We start from the raw sequence: 21,142 nt of genomic DNA, 5'->3' as shown, positions 1-21,142 counted from the left end.
GTATAAAACCACGACTCGAGTCAAGACCAAATCTAGAAGGTGATACCCCAAGGAACCACTCAAAGTGAGAAGTTAGGGACCCCACGGAGGACGGGTGCAGTGTGCGTACACAACCACTTGTGCCGTACAATTCAAAAGGGGAGTTGTGGTTGCACTTTTACAGTTTACGGTTTAAGGACCCTTCCGAAAGCACTATGAAGAAACCCTGTGGAAGTTAGGAGGCTGGAGAGCTACGCCACCTGTGGATACTGTGGTACCCGAGTTACCTATCCCAGGGGAGCAGGGTGCATAGGTCTGAAGTAGTGTTGGAAACCACTGTCGATCCTAATGGGAGTCTTCAATCAAACTGCATGGAAGGAGAAAAGCATCCAGCGGAATCAAATGTGGATTCAGGATGAAGAGAACCTGAAAGCAGAGGGAACAGAGTGTGTGTCTCCGGGAGTGACAGGGCTCAGTAAGCAGATGCCCACCAATGTCGGATGTTTCAGGTGAGACGAAGGGTTTCTTGACTCAGCAGCCACGGGGACCAGGCAATGTTGAAGATGACCAGGAGCCGGATGCGAGCTGTCCCACGACGGATGTCGAGCGCTGAGGGGTTGGAGTCCGGCGGGAGCATCAGTAAGCCTTGGCAACGGCAACCCAAGCAAAAGGTCAAAAAAGGTTGCTGAGTAGACGAGCAAGGTCCAGGGGACTCACCAATTGCAAGGGAGTCAGGGCAAGCCTGGACCAATCAAGGAAGCCACAAGAAAGTAAAGTTGACCCACACAGGGACCCACAGGCCGGAGCCGCAGGAGTCGTGAGGGGACCTCAGGCAGTTTCAAAGAACAACAGCTTGCAGGGCACAGAGTGCTTGGAGGCCAGAGTTCTTGGTAGGATATGTGCTCAGAGGTGGAGGCTATTGACAGCCCAGTGCACAAAGTTGGGGAACGCCACCAAGCATATGCACTTGCAAAAGTACACGGTGCACAGGGGTTCGGGTTATGTAGTCCCCACGACGAATACTGGCCTCAAACTTGGTGAGATGTCAGCTCAGGCTGAAGAAACATCGTAACCCACCTCCTGTGTTGCTGGAATCTTTTGGAGACCTCAGGACCTCAGGAGCAGCAAACCAGTCAGATGCATTGCGGTGCCTACAGATGCAGGGGAGTGACTCCTTCACTCCAAGGGAGACACTTCTGTTGTCTTTGATGCTCCACAGGCCCTGCATGGAGCCTTTATGGTGCATGGGCACAGACCAAGCTTAGGACAGAGAAGGAGACAAAGTTGGGCCAGGTCGAAGACCAGCGAAGTCCAGAGTGTCCAGACGGTTGGTCAGTGGTTTCTTCTTGTTAAATCTTGTCAACGTCAAATCTAATGTCTCACAGCCAGGTAAGACCATTTGTACCCACGAAGAGGGTTTGACAGATCCAGGGGACCCACCCAGAGGAGGGTCTGGACAATGGGGAGGATACTCCCCTATCATTTGTCCAGTTTCACACCAGAGCAGGAGCCAACGGCTTACAGAACTGGTTTGAACTGGACTATGCACAAGGACACCAAGTATGCCCCTCGTGCAGACTTTCAGGCACTTTGGAAGTGCACCCACCCAGCCCCAATACACTAATTCCTGTCTGGGAGGTGGTCACAGCTCCTTGTGACAGGATGCCTATTGTTCTGCCTTCCCCTGCTCGAGCTTGGCTCAGCATCAGGAGGGCAGAAATGCATCTCCGGTCGGCACCATCCATTTTGTGCTAACCAGGTCGAGAAAGCTGGTACTTAGAAGACCAGGGACCCCATGTAGCTTGCTTCGGAAGGGTGGACACCGATTACCAGGTTGAGCTTTGATTTCAAGGTGTTTGATAGCAGACATGATATGTTTTGTTGCAGCCGTTCTCGAGATAGCATTTACCGCAAGTCTGGCTGCGTCACAGACGACCCGGGAGAATGGTCTCCGAAGGCCGCAGAAGGGCTCTGTTCTTGGAGGAGCATCCTCTCACTTAAAACCCAGCACTCTGCCTTCAGGATTGTTAAGGGCTGCTATAGGAGTGACTTATACATTTTAAGTGTAGTGGCCCATACATTTAGTCAACCTATATCTTTCGTAAGTGGTGCAAGCAGGCTGTAGTTCCATTTTGCATGGCCTCTCCTGGGTGGCATAATACATGTTTCAGGCCATGGGAGTCCTCTGGGGTATGAAAATTAAGTTAATTTTCATACTGATTCTTTTGGCAAGGAGGGAGATTTGTGTAAAATGGATAAACCCTGTCCCTCCCACTCATAACGAATGGCTGGTTTCAGTTTTGAAAGTGTTTAACCTAGATAAAAATAGGAAATATGGCTCTAAAAAATATAAATTCTGGGATATGTGGGAAGAATTCCATAAGAGGTGAATTAAATGGTGTTGTGTACATATAACATATATATAACGTGGTGGTAATATACCTGGATTTCCCATTACACTCCTCTGTAATGTCCAATGATTACGCTATCGCAACAATGCTGAGGAAGGCTTGTAAGAGTAGCAAAAATGGCTAGCTCACCCCACTACGAAACAAGAATCCTCCTCCTTAAAAGTACACGGATGTAAGGGGTCCCCTTTCTCAGAGATGCCACGAAGCTGAGAAGGGTCCCTGAAAACTCCTTACTTTAAACTGTTGCGTAATGAGGACACAAGAAAAATAAAAAATAAAATTTTAAAATGGGAGTCCTCTGGGGTACTTATTTCCTGGGTACGTGTGTACCATATACTAGGGACTGACAAGTGTACATCAGTATCCAATCTAGAGTGTACCTAGTACATGACATAACCAATTTAAGGAGAAAGCAGATAGACTGGGGTCCTGATTACAGGATCCCAGTTAGACTAGTCAAAACAGTGTAACATCAAGCAAAAAGTGGGGGTAACCATAAGAAGCAAATCCTACTTTCCTACACTGTTTATTTGAAGCAGACTCGTTTTAAGACTCTGGGGGTTCTTAGACTCTCTTTGGGCCTATCCGAAAAGGTAGATGTCGGGGATTACATTATTTAATGCATATTCTTATATAAGTTATAATCCTAACTTTTCCCGTCAACTGCACGAAAATTTGATCAACTGCTGGCAGGCATCCTGCATACTTACTTTAGGCGGCTCTTTCTTTGAGGGTGACTGTCTTCTCTCTTTCGAGATAATATCACAGCGATTTTCTCTTCCATGCTTTTCTCGAGGGTGGAAGCCGTTAATTGTTCCTTTAACTCCTTTTTAGAATACTTGAGGCAGATCCTACCTAAGAAGGGTATTAGTTGGGTGTATCAAATGATCCTGCCAACAGAGATCCAACAACGGGCTGAAATTTTTCAGAAATTAATGAACAATCGATTGGCAACCAGGCATAGAAAAAGATAACGGCCGCTCAGCAGACAGTAATGGGAGGTAGTTGTACTGCAGTAATGATGGTGCTACAACGTGAGGAGGTGAGGAGGGGTCAGTTGCCAATTCCACCCCAAAAGTCTCTTCAATGAAAAGAGTAGGAAATCTATACAAATCCTTTCTCAGCACACATTAAGTAATAGATGGTCAATAACAGTCTCAAAGTCTCCAATATTCTAGTCCACTTTTAATCCATAGACATCTGTTCAGGGACATGATTCCACTTATAATCGATTTTCATCCATACAACTTCATCAACAGCATGGCTTAGTTCATCAACAATAAAACGTGTCACAGTTGATTCATCAACAATGCAGTTTCCTCTAGCCAACACGTGCTTTGTTGTGTGTTATCTCACACCTTGACTTCTTCAGGGCTGCAATTCCAAATACACAGTGTCACAAGAGTTATCTCAAGTCTTGAGACAAAACCGACACCCATTAGTGTATCATGCAAAGTGAAGTCTCCTACCGTAAAGGAAAAAAAGCTCCCGATAGTGTAATTGTGATCAAAAGAGACAGAACCGTCACCCAACATAGAGACAGACTATGTATAGTAATAAAGGTTTCAAAAGAATAAGCCAGGGAAACACATAAAGAACACAGTAATGGCTGTGTTCTTTATGTGTTTCCTTGGCTTAGTAGTATAGTTGATGAATTAATTGTATCAAGTTGAATTGTTGATGAACTAAGCCATGCTCTTGATGAAGCTGTATTTATGAAAATCGAATATGGATTGAATCATGTCCCTGAACTGATGTCTAAGGATTAAAAGTGGACTAGAATATTGGATACTTTGAGACTGGTATTGATCATCTATTACTTAATGTGTGCTGGGAGAGGATTTGTATATATTTTTCAAACATTGGCTGATAAGTGAAGCCGATATCTTGGGGTCAAAGTTATTCCTAATGAAATGAGAAATAAAAATATTTTATCAAATTCAGTTCTGAATGTCTCCCGGGTTAAACTCATCAGTTCAAATGTATCAATGACTTCTACTATACTCCTTATTATTTATTTATTATGAATTTGAGGCAGGACTCAAAGTGTTTTCGATGTTCTCGCGATTGGGCAGACTCAGTTCATATCTTTGTCACTTGTCTTGCTATTTTTCACTACTGGCAGACCGTATTTGATAAGCTGAATATGCTTTGAATAACTATCACAAGGTGGGATCCTAAATTAATTGTATTGGGTCATTCACCTTGTGTACCAGCCCACCTAAGTAGGTTTTGTTTCTGTGCTATCTCTGTTGCTCGATTGAATCTGGCCTGACATTGGTTGCTGGCCCAGGCTCCAACCCTATGCTCTGGTGGCATGAATTGACCAATATAGGCCTCTTGGAGAGCCTGATTATCCCTAATGATGACGGCGTGCTTGCCTTAGGAAGATATTGGCACCATTTAGGGGCAGTTTAGCGATATTGCAGGCAGGTCGTGACCACCCATCTCCACAGCTTATACTTTCCTTGGGGCATATTATTAAGAACTTAAAATTATTGCCAGTTTAGCGGCAGAAAACTGCTGCTATAGCGGCGATAATGGGCTTGATAATATGCCCTGGAGAATTCCAATAGAAGTACATGTTCACACCAGAACATGGACTTCTATTGGAATTCTCAAGGGCATATTATCAAGCCCTTTATCTCTGTTTTAGCGGCTAAACCAGGGATAATTTTTAACGCCATTCTTGATAATTTGCCCCTTAGTTTTTTCAGTCCTTGATCGTTTTTTTATGTGACCAGCTACATTGTCTCTATGATTGTTCGATTGTTATGTCTAACAACTTTCGTACCACCAACTGATGGATTTGTTTTGTAATGTGTTATTTTGTGTCTTACTTATGACCTCAAAATGAATATCTAAAAAAAATACAAAAGAGTGTGCTTGGGTTTGGCTGCTGGTAAATGAGTGGCAACGGATTTTCGGCTGCTTTTAAATAATGAGACAAGCGTCTTTGCTTTGACGAATGGAGCCTGATAAGTAATTGCAAGAGCCATAAAAAACACTCCGGCCCCAATAATAATGGAATTTCTGCCTATAATAGACACAGTGGAACAGTTGAAGTACTCTATTGCCATGCACATAGAAAAATCAGTTTTTTCGGAATGTCTGAGCTCAAGAACATAATTGTTAACTCTTTCTTTCAAGCGTAACTTCACAACTGGGAGTACACTCTCTAGATTATCAGTTACAACATCTCAAGTAGGTTCACTCCATCCTTGTTCAACGGATGAACTCCTTTTTTTAAAATAATTGTTCTAGGTATTTCTTGTGTTTATTCATATCCTGTCATTTGTTTAATTCTTTTAAACTCTGTTGGAGATAGCAAGTTGGAGCTCATTGAGTGAATAAGAGAAAGGAAGATACAACAAATCATGGGGGCCTCTCCAGCTCAGTGATGTTATCAAATGTCAACAGTTTGGATGTTGCCATTTCCTCGAGACCGAGTTATTCTGTGCAAATTAAAAGTCCTCTCCTTAGACCTTCAGCACATTCAGAGAAATCGAGGAGTGACAGCAAATTTGAATGACCAAGAATGTCTGCCCATATTTAGATGACTGAATGTTTTATTCACGTGACCATCAGATATGATCAGTCAGACTGATTTTCTATACACTGTATCAAGATCCCAAGAACTGAGTATTCTCTGTTGATTGAACACGTAGATATATTTATGCAGAGGGCCCAATCGGGGTTAATGACAGATACTACAAATAGTAAAATAGTTTGTCACCCTACAGGAGTTGTTCAGGTATTATATTACATTAATACTATACCATTGAGCCTGAACAAAATCTCTGCAGGAAGTTTGAACCTTCAATTGACAAAAGGACCGGGTCAGCAAGGCGAGAGATTAACACTCATACAACATTCTAAAAATGCGTTAAAGTGCAGTGTACTAGCAATAGATTTATGCTGATGGTGATCACCAGCATTTCTGGGACCCAGGACTCTGTTTTTTCATGATCAGACTTTCGCTCAGAGTGATAGAGGGGGGAAAGGAGGCAGAGAACTATTGGAAACTGAAACAAGGAGAGAAGGAAAAGATGGAAAAAAAAACCTGCGGAGTGATGTAAAGATAGAGGAAGCAAAGGTTCAGTGTTTGGGAAAGAACATAGGTCCTGGGTACCTGATTAGCAGGAGGCCAGGGCACACTTAGTCAAGAAGCATCAAACATCAGGCAAAAAGTGGGGGGGCAACCATGCAAAAAGGGGCACTTTCCTTACACAGCCCCCCAAACGAAAGAGGATGAGGCTAACCTTTCCCTAGAGAGCCTTAATTGTCACTAATAGACACTAGTAAGATGCGCTTTCACTTTTTCTGTGCACTTTTTAACTTTTTAAAACTATCATTGGGGGTTGGTTGTTGCTCTTGATACTCACTCCCATTGCAACTAGAGAGCATCTTACCTCCTATATTTTCTGCCTGACTCTCTGAGCCGCTGCAGGTTCTCATTTTCGCATGTGCAGCGAGAGTTCCTCTTTCTCTTCTCTTTGTTCCTTTGCTGGCCACCATTTCGGGTGTGTGAAAGTCTAGCGTTTGTATATTTCTGGTACCTGGGGGCTTCTAAAGCAGATGGAGCACAGAAAGCAAGCCCGTCTGCGCCCATCCAAGCTCGAACCACGCTCAGCGCCAGCCCCCTGTTTACCTTAGAAATTAAGGGACCTATTACCTATTCTAGTGATTCCCTGTTTATTTTATCAACGCCTCATGTAAACCTTGTCTGGGTCCCCAGTTAGACGCTCACTGCTACACAAATGGCTCAAAATGCTTGGTTTGTGATTTCTTCCTCACTAACTTTCATTGTACCTCTTTTGCTGCTACTAAATTGACAGAGGCACCCCCTAAACAATTTAAAATAAGTTGTAGCTGTACCCTTAGCAATGCCAGATTGCTTGTTAAGCATGTACTGAAGTTTGCAGTGTTCATGGAGAGTCAGAATATTGATCCTGCCTTTATCACTGAAACCTTGGCAGATTCATCATCTGACCCAGACCTATTATCGGCATTACTCATGGGATTCAGGATATTTAGACATGACCACCCACTAAAAAAGGGTGGAGGGCTTGCATTCATATCCAGAGATTATTATAAAACTATTTTCAATATCTTTCCTAAGAGATCACTCTGTGAAACTATACATTCTAAAATTGAACTTAATAGTCACTATTCTTTTAATGGACTTCTCATTTATCGCCAGCGTGGGTCTAGAAAAGCCTTTACCGAATCCATTGGTAGTCTTATAGAATTAAAAGCTGACGCCACAGATTTTACTATTCTAGGTGATTTTACTTTCCATATGGATAACCCGTTTGATCCAGAGTCTATTAACTTAATGGATCATATGGATGGTGCAGGTCTAACACAAATTGTAAAGGGCTCCTCACACAAAGCTGGGCATCTTCTTGATGGTATTTTCACAGACAATCCACAGCTCATCTGGACATCCTCGCTCCCCTTGACATGATCTGACCATAAGGCAATCATGTTCGAGATAAATGGCCATCTGAGGCAATAAAATCATGCCCACAAATTGGAAGTACTACTAGGACGACTATGAAGTACTATTGATGCTGGTCAGTTTAGTTCATCTCTTATTCATTCAACTCCATTGGGCAGCCCGATTCGGATACAGCTATTCGTAACTACCATCAATGGCAGGACGTATCATTAACTCAGTTAGCTCCAGATAAGAACCTTCGTAGCCATAAGACTAATATCTCAGAACCTGGTTTTACCGATGATCTTAGATGGGAAAAGCAGGAATGTAGGGGATCAGAACGTAAATGGAGACTTGAGTATAAACCAGAAGATAAAGAGAAATATAAAATCAATTTTAAGAGCTACAAAAAATTAGTCTAATTGAGAAAAATAAATAATGTGAGGCAAGAATAGAAGGATCTGTGAAAACCTCTAAGGAATTATCGCAACAGTTAACCCCTTAAGTGCTGCTGACGGCCAATGGTCGTCAGCAGCGCTACCTCCCCAGTGCTGCGCACGACCATTGAACGTCTATTCAGCACTAGTTCTAATGGACAGCGCAGCACTGGGGAGAAATTTTTACATGCAGCTAAGGTGTTAAAACACTATAAAAACTTCCAGATCCAAAGAATCCTAATATTAATCAACAATTCTGTAACAAACAAGCCCTTCACTTCCAAGCCAGCACTGAGCCCGGCCTGTCTCCCTCACCGAAGGATGTGGCCAATGTGTATTTCCCCATGTGCTTGATTTCGCTGTCAGCTTCCCTGTGGTACTCTTCCAACATTATTTTCAATGGTTCTAAAATCTGAGGGTCGTTCCCTTTAAGTGCCTCTGTCTCCAGCGCAATCAGTCGGTCCTCTAACAGGGCAAGTCTACCTAATAGAGCGGAGTACCCCCGAATGTTTATTTATGGCAACTCCCCTTATGTATACCATAAATGTCTCCCATAGCGTGGCAAAACAATCCACTTCTCCAAAGACTGGAAACACGCAAAAGTCAACCCCCTACTAAAGAAACCATTAGCAGAGACCAGTGAATTCCACAACTGACAACCGATCACCCTGCTCCCATTCCCGGCCAAAGTATTAGAAAAAGTTATCAACCAACAACTCTCCTCACATCTGGAACCAAACTTCCTACTGGATTCCTCTCAGTCTGGATTCCGCAGCAACCACAACACCAAGACAGCCCTCATGGTGGCTACCTATGACATCCAAACCCTACTCGACTGAGGAGAGACTGTGACTCTGATCCTCATAGACCTCTTAGAAGGCTACGATATGACTCCCACCACACACTCATCAGATGGCTGCACAACAGGGGCATCCAAGGAGCTGCTTTCGGATTGATGGCCTCTCCTCACCAGAAGAATGCAAAAAGTCATTCCACCCTTCACCTTTGAACCAAAGTAAATCATCTGTGGAGTACCCTTAGGCTCCTCGCTCATCCCCACCCTCTTTAACACTTATATGATACCTCTGTCCAGAATCATCAAAACCCATGGACTGGCATCATATACTACGTCGATGTCACACAACTCATCCTCTCTCTCTATGAAGACACCGCCAACACCAAGAACAACTTCCACAACTGCAGTACAGACGTTGCCAACTTGATGAAGGACAACTGCCTGAAGCTCAACACAGACAAGTCAGAAGTACTGATCTTCAGAAACAAAAGCTCCCCCTTGGATGCATCATGGTGGCCCTCTTCACTCAGACCCCCACTGCCCACGCTACGAACCAACTACAGACCATACAGAACACAATAGCCAGACTCGCCCTGGAATTCCCTAAACCAGGGGTCTCCAAACCGGTCCTGGAGGGCCAGATCCATGCCAGATTTTTAAAATTACTACATGTATCTCAATGGGGATATCCAAAAAATCTGGCATGGATCTGGCCCTCCAGGACCGGTTTGGAGACCCCTGCCCTAGACAAACCCACATCTCCCCCTACCTCAGGGAAATGACCTGGCTCCCTGTACAGAAAAGATGCTAGGTATCAAGCTCCTGGCTGACGTATACAAAGCCCTACGCAACTGCTGACACACCTACTTGAACCATCGACTGTACTTAAATCGCCCACCATACATCTCCGCTCCACTTCCGTCTCTAACTTTCACCCCTGCATCTGACTTAGCAGATGCAGAGGTCGCGCCTTCTCCTACCTAGCAACAAAAACATGGAATGAGCTACCCCTTTATCTCCGGACCTCCCTATCTCTTCCAGAGTTCTGAAAGTCCCTGAAAACCTCACTATTTGGCTAATCAACTGGACCCTGCCATCGCCTGTATACCCTCGCGCGTGACAAGAAGGCTATACAAACCTACTGATTGATTAATGCTGAGAGGCCGTGTGGATTGAATGCCTGTTTTTCATGGCAAAAAATGTGAAGGGAATCTATGTCTAGCTAATTTGAGGAACATCGAAATAAAGATTTTTGTGCACCATGCATGAATATTTGTTGTTTTTATTTGTTAGTATAGTCAGTGAAAGAGCATTCTTAGAAAAAAACAATACCAAAAATACATTTTCTGTGTGTGGTATTAAATTCTCAAGATTTTCATCTTCAGCTATTGTTCCAGTGGATGGACATTTTTTGATTAATATACTTATTAGAATGCTCTCTGGAATCGTGAAACTGGCTCAGCTAGTCCAAGGCAGTAGAATGATCACACTAAGTCTTCTTATTTGCCTGTGTTCCAGGTTCAGTGAAGGACTAGAAGCCAGCAGTTGCAATCGGCTTTTTGGCCTTCCTATAGGGTGCTAATAGATGTATTCTCCACATGCTCAGTAGTAAAAGCTCCTAATTGCCTGTTCTTCTTGTCATATCCCCTCACATACATGGTAGTCAATTAATGGGTTATGCTCTCAGAACATGGTATTACCTAATGTTGACACACTTTGCAGTGGGCAGTTGTGGATAATACCTTACAACCAGCTCTAGATGAGAACTCTTAGGACACTCTTCATCATTAGTGAACACATGCCTATGGGCAGTGAGATCAAAGCGCAATTACAAAAAATAATAAGGATGCACGAGTGTAGTACAAATAAATAGCACAGACTGCATAGGCAGGCTGATGTTTAGGAAAACATCACTTGCATATACAAAGATAATCCTCACCTTTCTCTGCAAAATTATGTAACTTTCATCAATCTTACAAGTTTACGTTTGTTGTTTTTAATTAGTATATTTTACTAGGATCCATCTCTTTCCATTGGCTATGAACTTGTCCACTCCCTTACATCCTAACAAGGTGAACATGCATCCTTGCTGTTATTTCTCTTTAAAAATATTTGCTTGTATTATTTGTCTGCCAGAAAAATACTTCATGCAGTCTATTTATACTCATGGAATGTCTATAGGCAAACTAGCCAAATACACTGCCCTGACACTGGAGATCTTTAAAACCTTTAAACCTTTAAGGGATCGATGGCTAAAGATACTTTACAGCTAAATAATATTGTCATCTCCTACTTCACATGAATTACTAGAAACTAGGTTGCTGGCAACAAACTCTGTGTGATCAATGTTCCTACTTATACTTGGGTGCCACTGAAAAGTTTGATGAGAGTCTTTCATTGTGGTCATGGAAGGGGAGTTTGATGTGGAAAGTGAAAATGGGCCTTAAAGTATGTTTTGCCTAATGCAATTTTTACCTTTACAGCAGCCACAGTGGTTCCCGGCAGACACAATAATGAGCGAGAGCCGACGCCTCCTACCTTATTCTGGCGAAAGGGTAAGACGGGGCACCAAAGTCCACCATGTGTTTGAGCATTTCCTTCACCTTGTGTTTGAGCATTTCCTTCACCATGTGTTTGAGCATTTCCTGTGCCTCAGAACATTTAATCTTTTGGTGTCTATGAATGTGTAGTCGACAAAACCAGTGATTTCATGCCATCTGTCTCACTCTATAACTAACTACACAATCTGCTCTATCATACATTGTCTTATCTTACTGTCTACTGAAGTTTGTTAACTTCAAATGAATGCTGTTTATTCAAGGTTAATAAAGGCTTCTAATGGATTCTTTAAATAGATGACTGTTTACAATGTACATTTCTCAAGACAGCGTCGTTTATGCAATACTACCATATACTCATAGCCAAAATGTATAAGGAAGATTTTATGTGAATCACTGCTGTTTCTTTCGTTTTTGATTCCAACATTACCAGCTGAACTAGCCATCCACACTCTCAATATAAAAGACACCCAATCTTCTAGATAAATTATAAATTCCAAGCAAACCTTTGAAACTGTTTATCTCATCACCACCAGAAAGCAAATTTTCTCTTAGTGAAGTAGACCGAGACTGATGGCTTGTACAAACTTCAACTGTGCAAAAGTAAATAGGAATTTCCCTGGCTTTGTAAATGCATATTTAATGGCAGCACCCATCTTAATGTCATTCGCAAGTAGAAATATGGTGTCCTTTACATGTATTTTACAAACAAGTCTAAGAGAATTATGATGCCTTTTATGATACAAGATTTGGAATACAACATTTTCAGAAATATCTACAGTTAATTTAATGCCCTCTGCCAGAGCCACCAAACTCTTTCATCACTCTTACCATGATCTACTGACTTCATTATAATCTTTGTACTCCTTGATGATAAGACCAGGACATGGTATTGACAGACCAGAAATGTGTCAGGGACTAGTTTGGTAGGAAGATCGAGAATCAAGATTGCATTGTTGATGCCTAGCACCCAAAGCTGCCATAATAAATGGAACTACTCTGCCAGAGTAACTTTTAATGCATGATAACTATTCTTTGGTACATAAGAAGCCTCCTCCAGCTCTGCTGACTTAGGCCCAGTCACTCAAGGAGCTTGTGGAATCCTGCAAGCTTCATAAGATGTTGCTGGACTACCAAGGTCTTAGAGGAATGCTAGAGACATCTTAGGAAATAACACACATGCGCACACCATGCAGAGTGTATCTAGTCTGTAGTCTTTTGAAACTCTTACATTATCATATTCAGAAGATTTTAGTGACTGTTGCAGCTTCACATATTCTGAATCAATCAATCAATCAATCATGACACTTGTATAGCGCACTACTCACCCGGAAGGGTCTCAAGGCGTTGGCGTGGGGAGGGGTACGTTACTGCTCGAAGAGCCAGGTCTTGAGTTGTTTCTTGAAGGAGAGATGGTCCTGGGTTAGAGGGAGGTGGATGGGGGGGGGAGTTCCATGTTTTGGCTGCCAGGTAGGAGAAGGATCTTCCACCGGGGGTGGCTCTGCCGATGTGTGGAACAGCGGCGAGGGCGAGGATGGTCGACCGTAGCTGGCAGGTGGGCGTGTAGATGGTCAGGCAGTTGTTGAGGTACTTGGGGCCCAGGTCGTGGAGAGCCTTGTGTGTGTGGGTGAGGAGTCTGAACGTGATCCTCTTGCTGACGGGGAGCCAGTGCAGGTCTCTCAGGTGGTCGGAGATGTGGCTGTGTCGGGGAATGTCCAGGACGAGTCGTGCGGAGGCGTTCTGGATGCGTTGGAGTCTTTTCTGAAGTTTGGCTGTGGTTCCGGCGTAGAGGGTGTTTCCGTAGTCCAGTCGGCTGGTGACGAGCGCCTGGGTGACCGTCTTCCTGGTTTCGGTGGGGATCCATCGGAAGATCTTTCGGAGCATGCGCAGGGTGTTGAAGCACGATGATGAGACGGCGTTGACTTGTCTGGTCATCGAGAGGGAATACACATTCAGGTGCAAGAAAACACCTGACATGAGATTCACTGAGCTTTGACTCATCAAAACCTGCACAACTAAAAAGGTTTATGTGGACTTCATTATTTCCCAGGGGAGTTTTCAAAAGATGCATTTTGAACAGAGGGATACACAACCCAAACGAAAGGGCCATACTGAGTGAATATTTGGCTAGCTTCTGTACCCGCATGTACCCAGGCATGTATAAATATATTTCAAAATATATCTATATATAAAAGTATATATTATATATACATATATGTATGTGTCTGTGTGTGTATAACTTGATGATATACACATAATACATATATATTCAAGCATGTTTTTGTTATAAAATGGTAGGACAATATTAATAATTTTACATCCTCAAATACAAAGTTGTGGGCAGAGCAGGAATGTGAGCCTCATTAGTGGAGGCTGGAGTTGGCCTTAATCTTTGCTGAAATCATTTTTGTATTCTTTACAGCTTCCTGTAGGCCTTTCTAGACACCGCATGGGACAGAGGAGCTTTTCATCCATTTTGAGCATCCCACATCATATTGCTGGAAGAGTATGCGTAAGTGAAAAAGTATTTTATTGGAGGAATGGGAGCCAGGTATTTGGGCATTTCAGTTGCCCTCCATGCATGTTCTCTAACATTGTATCCACTATAAATGTTATTTCCCACATCCTGCTCTCAATCTATAACTAACCTCACCAGCCTCTAAACAAAGCTGTTCCTAGCATTTCTCACCAACCAATAATACCTCTAAAATTTGGACCATCTTCTTAGTATCTCCGCTTGTTGCGCTGTCATTAAGCCTATTTCACTATTCCACTATGCTTCTTTTCTGGCAAATTCTTTCCCCTTTCCTCTTCTTTCCCCTTATGGCTGTATTAGACGTCATTCTTCTTTTAGCTTTCCCATTCGATTCTCTGGCACGTCCTCCCTCACCTACCCAACCTACAAATAAAGTGTAAATAAGTTCAAGAGGCATAGATCTTCATACACATTGGGTATTTGTTGGCTCGCCAGTTTTAACCGCAGCCATATTTCTAAATTTAGATGCACTTGCTTGTCATACAATTTATGAGATTGCATCCAGTAGATAAAATCACCTTCTTAAACGTGGGTGCTGCTAAACACTTTGATGAGGGTTTTTCTTTATGGGCATGGTGTTGTGTAGATAATGGAAGTGGGCCTTGGAGAACGTTTTGCCTCATGCGATTTTTTACCACTTCAGCAGCAACGCGGGCCCACCACAGAGGCAATGATGAGGCAGAATAACAGCTTGATACTTTACACTGGCGAAAGGGTAAGTGACACAGGATTTCAAAGGCCACCATGTTTTTGTGTATTTTCTTTGTCCTAGTACATTTTATCCAGTTGGCTTCTAGCAATGGTGAATGGTCTAAAAAGCCAATCTCATCCCTTGCCCTCGGCCCCCATCTAAAGAAAACTGTACAACCTCTTCTTTACAGCAACCTAATCTTATTGGCCTCTGGGTTTTGAAATGACTGTTTCTAAAGGCTTATCAATGGAAAATAAATGCTGTTTTTGCAAGGATTAATAAAGGTCACCAATCAATTCTTTACATGAATGAATATTTACAATGCACAATTTGCAAGGCAGTCTGTCTCTCATCCTTTCTTTCACTCCTCCAAATTATCCCACACTCCCTTCACATCCCTTTTCTGCACCTTCGCTGAGTAAACATATTTATGTAATCACAACGACTTTTCAAGGTAAGCTTGCAACTATTCTGCCATTGATACAGAGATTATATTTATTTTTACTTGCTAGATCTGCACAACCTGTATATCCACATCACCATTTACAAGTGCCTAAGACATCTGACTGTTGTACTGTTCACAATCCAGTACCCTCTTTTTGTTTTTTGTACATTATGACAGCACTTTTGACATAACAGAGACACCATGTTTCCCAGTCCAATTGGGAGTGGCAATCCAATTTCAGGCACACACTTATTTTTTGATGTTTGCAGAGCACTTGCCCCCCCACCCTTCTTGGTATATGACGTCAAAGGAACCCCTCTATAAACTAGTGGGCCATATTCAATGTTACCTTTGATGTATTTTTTATTTTACATATTTACTTTGGGGTAATAAACTTGAAAATATTGATTTCAAACAGACAAATGTTTATTGAGAATAGTAAGTAAAATATTGATTATCCTATTTAGTTGCCTCCAGTGAAAGAAAAAGTAGTGCTTGATTATGTTGAATATAGAATTTTAGAAAAAAACACTGGGGCATATTATTAAGAACGGCGTTAAAATTATCGCCGGTTTAGCGGCAGAAAACTGCAGCTAAAACGGCGATAAAGGGTTTGATATTATGCCCTGGAGAATTCCAATAGAAGCCCAGGTTCACAACAGAACATGGACTTCTATTGGAATTCTCAAGGGCATATTATCAAGCCCATTATCGTCGCTTTAGCGGCAGTTTTCTGCCACTAAACCGACGATAATTGTTAACCTCTTCCTTGATAATATGCCCCAGAGTCTGTTAATAAACACATTCTTCTTGTACGAGTAAGGGATTGTCCAAGCTGTTCTCTCAAATGGTCAGCTAACAATGACATTTATTGGATTTAGAATATTTAAGTTTTTCAACTCGCCTCTTAACTTTTTTCCCCTTTACAGAACTGTACACATTTTGGCATGGTGGAAAGTATCTTGTCCAATTTGTTGCAGGGTCCAAGGTCTTGGTGCAATCTGAGAAAGCCTTTTCAATGGAGCATTTGACTAAACCATAACTACATAATGGTGATTGCATTGTGTGCGATTCATGCTCACTTATCTTGGGACACATTTTTCAAACAACTTTTTTTCCAGTAACCTTGCAGTACGTTCTACCTGAAACATAAAATTTAGCTTGATTGTTCAACAACATAGTTATTTTCATATCACCTGCAGCAGTGCAAACGATAGACATTTGTGTTGGATACAATAAGCTTCTAAGATTTCTGTTTTGCCTTAAACTTTATGTTGGCCTTTTTAAACGTTCCTGTCCCTAGTGACACCACACATAAGTGGACAATTGGAATGTCTTGTTTGTCAATCAATCAATCAATCATAGCATTTGTAGAGCGCGCTACTCACCCGGGAGGGTCTCAAGGTGCTGGGGGAAAGGGGTCTGTTACTGCTCGATAAGCCAGGTCTTGAGTTGCTTCCTGAAGGAGAGATGGTCCTGGGTTCGCCGGAGGTGGGTGGGGAGGGAGTTCCATGTCTTGGCTGCCAGGTAGGAGAAGGATCTTCCTCTGGCGGTGGTTCTGCGGATGAGTGGAACGGCGGCGAGGGCGAGGCTGGTCGATCGTAGCTGCCGGTGGGCGAGTAGATGGTCAGTCGGTTGTTGAGGTATTTGGGGCCCTGGTTGTGGAGAGCCTTGTGTGCGTGGGTGAGGAGTGTGAATGTGATCCTCTTGCTGACTGGGATCCAGTGCAGGTCTCTCAGGTGGGCGGAGATGTGGCTGTGTCAGGGGATGCCCAGGATGGGTCGTGCGGAGGCGTTCTGGATGCGTTGGAGTCTTTTCTGAAGTTTGGCTGTGGTACCGGCGTAAAGGGTGTTTCCGTAGTCCAGTCAGCTGGTGATGAGTGCCTGGGTGACCGTCTTCCTGGTTTCTGTGGGGATCCATCGGAAGATCTTACGAAGCATGCGCAGGGTGTTGAAGCATGATGATGAGACGGCGCTGACTTGTCTGGTCATTGAGAGGGATGAGTCTAGGATGAAGCCCAGGTTGCGTGCTTGGTCCGTTGGCTTGGGAGTGGTGCCCAGGGCAGGGTGAAGATTGTTTGAGAGGGGTTATTGCTTACCAAGATGTTACCGGCCATAAACTCTGCTCTGGTTCTCCGGGCCAGTTTATGATCGAGCTTCATAGATGCGCGTTTTTATTTTTTGCTTCAACATCATAAGTGTGCCTCCCGGTGCACTCAAGTTGTTTGCAGTGTTTTTTTAGCTTTAATCAGTGATTCACTAAACCAGGGATTAGACTGCCCTCTTTTTTTAACGCTCAGTTTGGCAGGGATACAACTGTCCAAAACTTGCGTCAGCCAATCCTGAAAAAGAGTATTTGCATCATCAATATCAGGTGGAAGCTGAGGCTTGTGGCTTAACAGTAAATCCAAGAAATGATTTATGTCTAACTTGTGCCCAGGATGTTTTAAAACTGGTAAGGAGCAGTTCAATGTAGGCTTTCATTGCCACCTCAGCGAAAAAGTTATGAGAACATGATCTGTCCAGACCACAGGGATTGGCGACAGAACCTTTAAGGAACTTAAGTTCAAAAATATAGGGTCCAACAGGTGGCCTTCTACATGCGTGCTATTAGAGACACATTGAGCCAATTGACAGGCCTCTAAATCTGCCAGGAAACTGTCGATCTCCGATTTGCCATTGTTTTCAAGATGTAAATTGAGGTCACCTAAAATAGTAAAATTCGCTGCTTTACTGGCGAAGAAGATAACTTTATTCAGCAGTTCTTCCCTAAACACTTTAGATGGCCCTGGAGGTCGATAAATAAGAAGACCAGTAACAGTGAGATTATGGTTTAATGTTATTTGAAAAGGGGGCATTTGCAGTCAGGGATGTCCTCCTTTATAAAATTGCAGTGATAAGACTCCTTGTGAATTACTGCAATGCCACCCCCCCATTACCGATCTGTTAACTTGGTTCATGATAACGCCTGAGGGAGAGCCAACCAAGATTAAGAATAATACATCTGGAGACTCATCTATTAGTAAGTCGAAGACCTCAGCATGGTGCTTAGCCAGCGACCAGCAATTAAGGCTTAGAAACTTAAACTCAACTAAATACGGAGGAAGTGAGCCTAACCTATCTATTTGGAGTTGAAAAGGGCATTGCTTGCACTTAAAGGAACCAGCTGGGGGAATCCAGGCAGGAGTAGATCATTTAGTGTCAAAAGACAAAAGCACAGCGTGTGAATACTTGCGTGGGGCAACAGTAGATTGAGCAGAGGGTCTGGCATCTGGCGGCGGTGTGGACAGGCGCAGACGGGCTTCCCTTCGGCGCGCCAACGGCGTGCCCCCTGCGTGTGTCCGCTGCGCATTCATCTTACCACGTCCGTATGTAGTGTCAGGGGTTGAAAACTAGCCCGCTGACCTACACTAACCACATAATGGTGGTCCCGCTCCAAACAATCACGGAGAGTACCGCGGACTTTCCCCCCCGCCCCCCAAGCAACAGCCTCTAATACAACACAAGCAGGTTAAAATACTATTAAAATACGAGCAGATTGCAAAAGAGCAAAGACGCTGTGTTCCGCTCCCGGCTCAAGCCTCAGGAGTCTATGGCATCAGTGGGGGTTTAATGGGCTGAGAAGTTTGATACTAAACTTCTCAGTCTTCATTAAAGCCATCATGGAGCTGTGGAGTTCGGGGTGCCAAACTCCCAACCCATGGTCTAAAATGGCTTCACTGCACTTAAAAACACCTGTAAATGGCACAGTTACTGTAGGGGCAGAGGGCTCATGCAACTGTGCCCTCACTTGTGGTATAATGCACCCTGCCTAAGGGCTGTAAGGCCTACTAGAGGCAGTGTTTTGGTGGGCGTGGCACACATCGATTTGTGTCATGTCGACCTGTAGTTTTAGGCTCTCCCCCTGTCACACAGACTGCAGTGGCAGTGTGTATGGATCAGGGGAGGAGTTCCTGAGTGTGGCAAAATATATGATTAAGCCCTGTGAGACTATCTCAGGTTCCAATGCCTTTGGAGCCCCTGGCACCTTTTACTTGGGACTTATATGTAGGCCAGCGGAGTGCCAATGTGGGAGCAAGGGTCCAGTTTTGGTAAAAAAACATAGGCACTGGGTACCTGATTAGTAGGTACCCAGGGCACACTTAGTCAAGAAGCATCAAACAGCAGGCAAAAAGTGGGGGGCAACCATGCAAAATGGGACACTTTCCTACACCTATCATACGGGAGTGGGAGGAAGGCATGAATTAGTGTATGGGAGCAGAAGGCAAGAGGGTGCCCATGCAAATTCGAGAAGATCAGCGATCCCTGGAGAGAAGTGAGGAAAGAGAGACATTGAGGAAAAGTGGGAGATTCTTAGCTGACGGAGGGTGGAACGGGCTTGAGCCACAAGTTGAACTGGTGGGTTTTCATGTGGATGCGAACAATAAAAGGAAAAAGTCTGCGTTGGCATCATGTTACGGCCCAGACCTCAGGAAGACCTATGTAATAATTGATGCATGTTCCGCTCAAAGTCCTCGACAGTTGGGGGATATGTTATGCTGTTTGTTTGCCTCTGTGAAAATTGAATGAAGAGATAAAAAAAAGAATAGTAATTTCACAGTATATGGTCTATAGTGGTATCCTGCATTCGATGTTGCAGATTGATATTTTGTCGCTTAACAATGTGATATAGATCACACTCACAGGCAATCAATACCTAGTAGGATAAATGTCAGCTTTTGCTCAAACTTTGGAACTGTTCATCTTATTTGGCTCTGCAAACAAAAGACAGGCCAGCTCTGAATAAAGTATAGAGAGATGGGCAATAAGGCTGAACACTCCTTGAGAGGGAAAGTAAATATAGCATAATATATACAATAACATACCTGGTTGCAACATGTGAACGTGCTCATATGGTGGTCTGTGTGTACATTGTTGTGTAACTTACAGTGCCCTGATGCAGGAATGAGAAAATGGCATGCTGACTATATGCAGTTCCTCAGACCTCCAAACCCACCTTTCAAACACCATGCCTTCCTTCAGTATTTGAAGCGATTAAAAAAACAATGCTTAAAGAATAAATGTAAAACTGCACTTCTATAATAGTATCAGCAGAAGCAGCATTATATTTCATGCACCTTCTTTTACCTGGAAGCTTATATACCCTTCGGTAGCCTATGACCTGCCTTATGGCAATAGCAACCATTGCAGAGCATAATTCTGGATCTCACCGGGAAGAAAAGGGAGTGGGGTAGATTGTGTCTGTACACAATGATGCAATGAGAACAAAGTGTGGCCGCTTTGGTTTAAAGAAGCTAAGAAGAGACATGAAAGCACACTTTCTTTGCCTGAGTACCATAAGTTTCCATTGCAGGTGACACCGCTTATATAATGACTAAGTGCTGGCGGTTAACTCTGCTCCGCCAACGAATTTTGTAGAGTTTTAGTAACTCTGCACTCCGTTTGGCGTGCTACATTTTCCAAAACGCCGCAATCGCAGTGGAGCAGAGTTCACTGGTGCAGGGAGACTTACCTTACTCCCAAATCGTTGTCCTGCTCCTGCTGCTGTGCCTGGCTCCACTTCCGCTGCCCCGGTTGAATTACAGGAAGAACTGTAGTGCGCACGGCGTACTAAGTGAAGGCATGCCTGACCCTATCAAATCCTAGGATAGGGTCAGACATGTCTTCACTCAGTACGCCATGCACATTGCATTCTTCCTGTAATTCAACCGGAGCAGCAGAAGCAGAGTGGATCCAGGCCCTGCAGCAGGAGCAGGACACTGATTTGGGAGGAAGGTAGGTCTCTACTCTTTTTATCTTTTGGGCCTTACTACGTAGGTGGGGGGCGGGAGGCAGGGGTTTAGTGGG

General features: G+C 43.5%; 1 protein-coding gene across 1 annotated transcript in view; it reads left to right on the top strand.

The window, feature by feature from the left end:
* Positions 1–21,142, top strand: part of LOC147708657 (uncharacterized) — a 147,126-nt gene that overhangs the window by 105,843 nt on the left and 20,141 nt on the right. Inside the window, exons 17-19 of the mRNA XM_086925758.1 lie at positions 11,550–11,621; positions 14,047–14,136; positions 14,804–14,875. Of these exons, the coding sequence (XP_086781884.1) occupies positions 11,550–11,621; positions 14,047–14,136; positions 14,804–14,875 (234 nt within the window). The remainder of the gene's footprint in view (positions 1–11,549; positions 11,622–14,046; positions 14,137–14,803; positions 14,876–21,142) is intronic.

This window comes from Lissotriton vulgaris, chromosome 6, assembly GCF_964263255.1.
Source record: "Lissotriton vulgaris chromosome 6, aLisVul1.2, whole genome shotgun sequence".
In the NCBI taxonomy this organism is placed as follows: domain Eukaryota; kingdom Metazoa; phylum Chordata; class Amphibia; order Caudata; family Salamandridae; genus Lissotriton; species Lissotriton vulgaris.
This window is presented reverse-complemented; position numbering and strand designations above follow the sequence as displayed.